Source organism: Triticum urartu, chromosome 7 (genome assembly GCF_003073215.2).
Source record: "Triticum urartu cultivar G1812 chromosome 7, Tu2.1, whole genome shotgun sequence".
NCBI lineage: Eukaryota > Viridiplantae > Streptophyta > Magnoliopsida > Poales > Poaceae > Triticum > Triticum urartu.
The window spans coordinates 634787229-634795164 of record NC_053028.1 but is presented as its reverse complement, the minus strand read 5'-3'; the positions used below and the strand labels follow the sequence as shown (position 1 = coordinate 634795164).

The window sequence follows — 7936 nt, the reverse complement described above, 5'->3', positions numbered from 1 at the left end:
CGGCTATTTGAACGTGCGGGATTAAAAAAAAGAGAAAGGTCAAATATATGCGGGTAGAGTTGGACGGCGACCTCCCGCATCCGTGTCCGCGGAATGATCCCCCATGCGCGGACGAATGTGGGAGAAAATCTGCGGGCCACCATTGGTGATGCCCTTAGCCTTCCCTTTCAGCTCCAGGTCAACACATACTATTTTCGCACAAAGTCAACCATTACTCAAATGCTCTCCCAAATCATTGAAGCCAACAACACCAAACCCTTGATTGCAATGTATTGTAATGGAGAAGTATAAACATGAGATGGCCCCAGGCTGCGTGGACCACAAAATGTCAACGGATAACCGAGAGCATATCCCTTTGGGGGGCCACGGATAATCCTCCAACCCCCGCATAACAAAACGATTTCCTCCTGATCGGCGCCTCCCTCCTCCGTCGTCCATCCCCACCACTCCCCGTCCCTCCCCTTTTAAACCCCCCACAAAATCTCCCAATTTGAAGCCATCTCGTACGGACCCCATAGCTCCCACCTCCCAGCACGCCCACCAGCGAGCAGAGTACCCCATGGCAGGCGGCGGCGGGAAGGTGGCCTGCGCGGCGTGGATCCGGCGCCGGGAGGACAAGGCCACCCGCGTCTTCGCGGTGCACGGCCGGCCCTCCCCGCCGGCCCTGGAGGTCCTCGGCTTCGACTCCGGGAGCTGCTCGCTCTCCGAGGAGCCCCTGGTGCGTCGCCGTCGCCGCCCGGCGGCCCTTTTTTTGCCTCGATTTTGGTTCGGCTTCAGATTGGACCGTGGTTGACCGTTGACCTGTGTGTGCCCTCTTTCCCTCTTTGGGTTTTGGGTTTTGCGCTGCAGGCGAGGATTGTGCTCGGGGAGGACCCAGGCGACGCGCCGCTCGCCGTCGCGGTGCACCCCACCGGCGACGAGCTCGTGTGTGCCACGGCCAAGGGGTGCAGGTGCGTGCACGACTCTGTTTCTCTCTGCCTGCTCTGTCTGTGCCCTGCTCCCTAGTTTGGATAGTGCTGAATCGAGCTGATCTGAAGGTCTGTGTTACAATTTGTGGCAAGGCTAATTAGATATTTGGATTATCGTGTGGTCATGGCAATCTAGAGAAGGAAACTGGCTTGGTGCTCTAGAGCCACGTGTGTTTGTGTGAATTGAAGCTAAAACTGGAAGGCCGCTGCACTTTATTTATTTTATCTTTATTAGAGCATCTCCAGCCGTTGCGCCCCCAAGACGCGCCGAAAACCGCCGCTTGGGGGCGAGCCGGCGCTATTTTAGGCTTGGGTGCTAGTGCGTTCCCAGCCGCCGCCCCCCTAGGTCGCCCCCAGGCGCCGATATCGGCCCAGTATCGGCGCTTTCAGCCTATTTTCGGCGCTGGATTGGCCCAATTTCCGGCGCAAAACGGCCCATGCTCGACGTGTTTCAGCGCTCATTCAAATAAAATCATCAATAAAATCATCACAAATAATAAAAACACTCATATTTCATTGCACGTCCAGCTAGGCGTTGCCCTTGAGCCTCCATAGGTGCTCCACTAGATCCTGCTGCAGCTGATGATGCACCTGTGGGTCTCGGCTCTCCTGGCGCATGTTGAGGAAGGCCGTCCATGTTGCAGGGAGCTGGTGATCCACTTGGGCAAGAGGACCCTGCCTGTAATATGGTTCAGTGTCAAACACTGGCTCTTCCTGCTCACTCTCAATGATCATGTTGTGCAAAATGACACAACAAGTCATGATCTCCCACATTTGATCTTTCGACCAAGTCTTAGCGGGGTACCGGACAACAACAAATCGAGATTGGAGCACGCCAAATCGAGGAATGGCGAGATAGCGGCGGCGGCGGCGGAGAGGTGGCTGGCGACATCGGTATCAGCAAGGTGTCGGGGAAGGAGAGGAGAAAACGGGGCGAATCAGTGTGACTTTTCGCCTGACAGTGGGGACCCGGGCGATTTTCCCTTCCGCCGGCGCCCCCAAGCGCCCCCCAGTGCGCCAGGTTCGGCCTGGGCATGCCGGGTCGGAAAACGGGCCGATCCGGCGGATTTCGGCGTCTTGGGGGCGCGACTGGGCCGTTTTTTCGGCGCCGGCGCTAAAAAAAACGGCCTGGGGGGCGTCTTGGGGGCGCGGCTGGAGATGCTCTCACTCTTACTACATATTTGCCCGTGATTTACCTGCCATATTAATGTGATTGTGTAAACAAAATGATTTTATTTAGTAAACACTTATTTTAATGGCTAGTATATTATGAAAAATCTAGTCGTTGTGTTGCATTGGAGACTAAAGTGTCTTATACGGCTTCCTTATCTGGGTGGAGGGAGTATTAGAGTGTTGAATTGATTACTATCGGCAGTATTGATTCAAGTTGTCCTTGCACATACTCTGCAAACCAATATCAGTGGTACAATGTTCCCAAACACCTGAAGAGCTTAAATAGAACCACTATAAATTAATTGAGGGATTTAGATTCTGTTGGATGTGTTAGTTCACTACATGTTTATTAAGTTCTGAAGATCTACGAAACCGTCCAAATGTGCAATGCAAGGCAGTGTAGTGTCCAACAAGAACTTTCTCCTCCTGTTACCAGGATTACAATAACAAACATATGCTTCGCGACTTGTTGAGAGAAGATACTTCTTGCACTTTGAATTTCTCAATAGCTGATGTTATTTATAGATTCATAGAAGTAATGAGAATCATAAATGCATGGGACAATACCTGTGTGAGTTGCAGGTGATGTACAGGTTTATTTCGCGGTTCCTGATATTTTTAGCACTGTTGTTTTTGTTATATTTTCTGATGAACTCAAAGTAAGCTTAATTGCTGTGATAAAATTATCGTGAGAGGCTGAGAGCAATACACATATTCTCTCTTTGTTAAATCTGATTTACTATTACCTTCTGTTTTTCCTTTTCTTCTTACTTTCATGAAGTCCAGTACTTTGTAACGAAAGAATGTTAAAATTGCAGGCTATTTAAACTGATTTTTGAAGAGTTCACCGTTCGCTTTATTGAAAGTAAAGCTCCAGCTATCGAATCTGTTGGACTGCAGAAATGTCTTGCCTACAGCACAGATGGTGCTAAATTTGCTATCGGTGGTGAGGTATTAAATTTTACTATGATATTGCCTCCTTTCTGTTACTTGGTTTCATTTTTCTTCTACTCCCTCCGATCCAAATTAATTGACGCTCACCTTAGTCACCAAGTACAACTTTGGATCGGAGGGAGTATTTTTTTAACTATGACATTTGTTAGCTGTGCAAGCTTTCAACGTTAATAGTTACCGTGATTCCATTCCTTTATGCTATTTCTTGGAGCTTGTTCATTTTTTGTGGTTTGCTTTGCCGATGCATTTTCTTTGATAGCACTATTCTTGTAGCTAAATTTTCGGAGATGTGGCTACTGCGTTTAATTTTCTCAATAGTATCTTTTTTGTACTACTCTAGGATGGGCATCTAAGAATATTTCATTGGCCAAGCATGAAGGTGCTCTTAGATGAACCCAACGCTCATAAATCCTTCAGAGACATGGATATCAGGTTAGGCCAAGTCAAAGAGTATTTTTCCTTAACAGAATGAACTACAGACTTGATGTAAGCACATACAAGTACATTGGCATTATCTCAACTAAAAACACTGATAATGTAATGCTAATCCCAGACATGCAAGTCAAGTGTTATGGTCCTTGGCTATCTTTTCTACACTTTATTCAGTAAACAGCATGTACTGATATTAGGCTGTTGCCTTCTCTCTTGTAGCTTAGATTCAGAGTTTTTAGTTTCATCGTCTACTGATGGTACTGCAAGAATTTGGAAGATAAATGAGGGGGTACCATTGGTCAACTTGACTCGATCTTCGGTACATATTATACGTTTGTACATTTCCTGTTTCCTTGTTTCTACGTCAGAAACTTATTCTCTGATGCTTTTCCTTTTCTATGCAGGACGAGAAGATTGAGTGTTGCCGCTTTTCTAGGGATGGCATGAAACCATTCCTGTTTTGCACAGTTGCAAAAGGTATGCTTTCTATCCAAGTCAAGAAAATAAATGTATGCATCTGCCCAGTTTAACTGGATATGTTTTCATCATTGGACAGGTAGCAAAGCTGTGACTGTTGTTTGGAACATAAGTGATTGGTCTAGAATTGGGTATAAAAGACTACTGGCAAAACCTGTCTCCACACTTTCAGTTAGCTTGGATGGGAAGTTTCTGGCTTTGTAAGTGGATAAAATACTCCTTGTGTTTTTTCTTTCATACAGTGTTGCAGTTGTGAGATTTCCTTTACCAAACCTAGGAAAATCTCGTATTCTATGTTCTCCTATTACTGTCTGGTCGAGTACTTTACTCTGGTTGTTAGGGGCTATCAGGCTATCATATAGGTTAAGCTCAGTGTGTTGCATGCCCTGAAAAGTTCATGAACACTACCCCTTCCATTAAGCTGAATACATAAATAATGACAGCATCAGCTGACATTTTGTTTTATTTGCTAATAGGTTGTTTCCTTGTATCGGTTACCATCTTTGACTTCCATTGCTTCTGAAACCTGACATGCTTCTGTATTTCTTTCAGAGGAAGCCACGATGGTGATTTTTGTGTTGTGGATGTAAAGGAGATGGAGATTTCTCACTGGAGCAAGAAGGTCCATCTTGGTTCCCCTATATGCGGAATTGAATTTTGTCCTACTGAAAGGTAAGGACTTATATATCATAAAGAACTGGGAATAATAGCCATTGCAAGAACAAATTTTCAGAAGTTTCTCCTTGTTTCCGCTATTAATTACATCATGCCTACTGATATTCCAGAGTTGTAATCTCCACATCGCCACAGTGGGGAGCAGAGCTGACAAGACTGAATGTGCCTGCTGACTGGAAAGGTATATTTCTAAGCCAAATTGCTGTCTGGCACTCAAGTGATAGGCTTTACTGACCAACCTGTTACTCTTTCTGTTTTGCAGAATGGCAAATCTGGCTCATACTCTTGGCGCTCTTCCTTGCATCAGCCATCCTGTTCTACGTATTCTACCAGAACTCCGGTTCCTTCTGGAGCGGAACGCCCCGACGGGACGTCATCGACCTACCAAGCCATGCAGAGTTCTGAACGAGCCTCCTCGGTCTCCTGAAAACCAAAACTCCTGGTGAAACTGTTCACCAGTATGATTCCCTTTCAAGCAATCCAGCACTGCAGTGTTATTTATTTCATTCATACCAAGAGCTCTTTCTTTCTTTATTAGTGTAGTCAATGTTGTATCAATCCAGTTGCGCGCCTATCTATCTGGTGACGTCAGTATTTATCGGGGGAACACTGTAAAATGACACTGTAAATGATAATAGTTCGAGAATGTCATCGAGTGTTAGTGGGACATTCAAGATCGCCAACTGAAGTCGACTCCTCGACACAAGTTTTCTCGCCGTCGACTTGGAGTCTTTTCATCCCTGCTGATGATGCAGCGCCATAGTGGCTATCTGGTATATACCCAGTTTGTTGCAGTTTTATTTCTATTGTCTGTTGCACTTTGAACCCCGTTTAATTCTGATCCTTATGATCGCTTGGTCTGTAATGTACTATGCCTTTGGTGGCCTACCCGTAATGCTAGTTTATCTTAATTACTTCTGGTTTGGTGCTCACCTAGTTCATCCATGAAAAACACCACTCTATTGTCTCCTGGGTTTTGTGCCCGGGCTTGGCCAGCCGGGCAAGTGTGCAGACATTTTGTCTGAACTATTGCAGCTCAAACCACATGCTGTTTTTCTTTAGAAGCTGCAATCCCCCAATTAAAGCCAGATCTTTCCTTCGAGATGAATCGTCGGGTGGAATTCTTTCCTCCTTCGCTCAGAGCCATTGGACGATCATCAGCTCAGAGAACGAGACTTCACACTAAGGGCATCTCCAGCCGTTGGCCCCTCAGGAGGGGCAAAAAATCGCCCCCTGGGAGCGCACCGGCGCTAAACCGCGCACTGGGGGCGTGATACCCCCCAGTCGCGGCCCCCCACGGGTTTTTAAAAGTCAAATACGACGCAAACACGACTCAAATTTAACGCAAACATCGACGAGTTCGTTCAAATTTAAACATACTTTACAAAAAAGGGAAAAACTACCGCGGGCTACCCCCGCCGTATCCCTCGCCGCCCGCCCACGCGGTTCTACATGCCGAGGAGGCGGTAGAACCGCGTGTAGTCACCGCCGCCGTCGTCGTCGTTGCCCCCGCCGACGCCTCCGCCGTCCTTGCTGCATCCCTCCCCCGGTTGGCGCGGCGGGTTGGACGGTCCGGGGGCGTCGTCATCGTCGTCGCTGAGGACCACGACGTCGTGCTCGTCCTCGCGCCCACGCTTGCGGGCGGCGATCTCCTCCAGGGCCCGGCGCTACCGGACCATCTCGTCGCGGAGGTAGTCGTCCCGCGCCCACCGCAGGGCGTCCTCGTTGGAGAAGCCACGCCGGGCTATCTCCTCGTACTCCACGGGGAGGCCGGGCTCCGGCTTAGGCTCCGGCTTGGGCTCGCCGAGGACGAAGTGGCCGGTGGGGGAGGCGTTGTCACCGATGCGGACGCCGGAGCTGCGGGTGCGCGCGCTGACAGGCGCGCCCTGGGGCTCCGGCTTGACGGGGCGAAGGTGGAGGCAGGGGGAGCCGCCGGACGAGGAGGAGGACCCCCCGGTCTCCATGCGCCTCGGGGTCCAGGAGCTTCCCCGGCGGCGTGTGAAGGACGGGGGAGCGGGGTACTCGAGGCGCGGTGTGTTGCCGCCCTCGATGTACTCGAGGACGGCCTCCAACGTGCGCCCGGGCACGCCCCACCACCGACGCCGGCCGACGGCGTTGAGCCTGCCGGAGGGCTCGACGCCGTTGGTGGCCTCGAGCTGCTCGGCGTGACGGCGGCGGAAGTAGGGCTCCCAGAGCGGGCTGTCGGGGACGTACCGTGGCCCCTCCCTCGCCGCACGCGGCAGGGACGAGCGGATGCGTGCGATCTCCGCACGCCGCGCCGCGCCGGTGGGTATCGGGGGCACCGGCACGCCGCCGGCGCTGATCCTCCACGCCCCGGGTACCCGCATGTCCGGCGGGACTGGGTACTCGGCCTCGAAAAGGAGGCGAGCCTCGCTCTCGTGAAGATGGCGGCGTCCGAAGCCGTTCGCTGTCGCGCCGTCGCCTGGGAAGCGCTCGGCCATGGGTGCTGGAGACGACGAGAGAGAGGAGAGGGAGGAACGACGACGGCGAGAGAGAGGAGAGGGAGGAACGATGACGGCGAGAGAGTACGAGTCGCCGAGTGCGCTGGGGCACGTCTTATATAGGCCGAGGCGCCGCCCGTGCGCGAGCCGCCGTGAGTACGCGTGGCGGGCGAGGGAGGGCGAGGGACGCGCGTCATCCGGTCTTCACTGCGCCGCCCGTGAGGCATCAATGGCGCAGGTTGACCGGCGCGGCAGCGCGGCAGCTTTGGCATTGATTCGCCGCGGGAAAAAAGGCGATGAGGACGACGAAGGGGCAAGAAGAGGGTAGAGTCGCTGACGCGGCGAGCCCGCGGCTGTTTCGCGCCAAAACAGTTCGCCCCGGCGTCCCCGGGCGCCCCCCAGCGCGCCGGGTTCGGCTTGGGTCCGCCAGCGCTGTTTTCGGCCCAAGCTGATGAAAATCGGGCTCCTGAGACGCGACTGCACCGATTTTTTGACGCCGGTGCAAAAAAAATGTCTGAGTGGGGCGCGGCTGGAGATGCCCTAACCACCACGCTGCACTGTCTGCAGTGTACTGCACCGATCAGTATCACAAAACGTTTATGCCCCATACTGACCACACTCTCAAACCTTCCTTCCTTGCTGAGCTCACCTCAATCCGGCCCACCAAAACTCTCCTTCGCTGATACTTGGTGATTTTAACCCTATGCGGTGGAGGAACAGAAAAATAATCGCTTCAGGCAGGCGGAAGCCGATCTCTTTAACGCTTGGCTCAACTCTCTCGCACTCGTCAAAATC

The 7936-nt window shown here is 51.5% G+C and overlaps 1 protein-coding gene across 1 annotated transcript; it reads left to right on the top strand.

The window, feature by feature from the left end:
- The first annotated feature begins 371 nt into the window (after positions 1-371).
- On the top strand, positions 372-5595 carry LOC125520710 (SEC12-like protein 1). The gene is made up of 10 exons (XM_048685696.1): positions 372-718; positions 850-950; positions 2960-3092; positions 3436-3527; positions 3747-3846; positions 3932-4004; positions 4084-4204; positions 4557-4676; positions 4790-4860; positions 4942-5595. The coding sequence occupies exons 1-10, from the start codon at positions 560-562 to the stop codon at positions 5082-5084; spliced, it is 1113 nt and encodes a 370-aa protein (XP_048541653.1). The 5' UTR covers positions 372-559; the 3' UTR covers positions 5085-5595.
- Positions 5596-7936: the final 2341 nt, after the last annotated feature.

Bases quoted from the DNA above. Each gene is read 5' to 3' on its own strand.
- LOC125520710 (XM_048685696.1), top strand. From the start codon at position 560: ATGGCAGGCGGCGGCGGGAAGGTGGCCTGCGCGGCGTGGATCCGGCGC. The intron at 719-849 runs GTGCGTCGCCGT...TTTGCGCTGCAG, and splicing joins CGCTCTCCGAGGAGCCCCTG to GCGAGGATTGTGCTCGGGGA. The intron at 3,528-3,746 runs GTTAGGCCAAGT...TCTCTCTTGTAG, and splicing joins TTCAGAGACATGGATATCAG to CTTAGATTCAGAGTTTTTAG.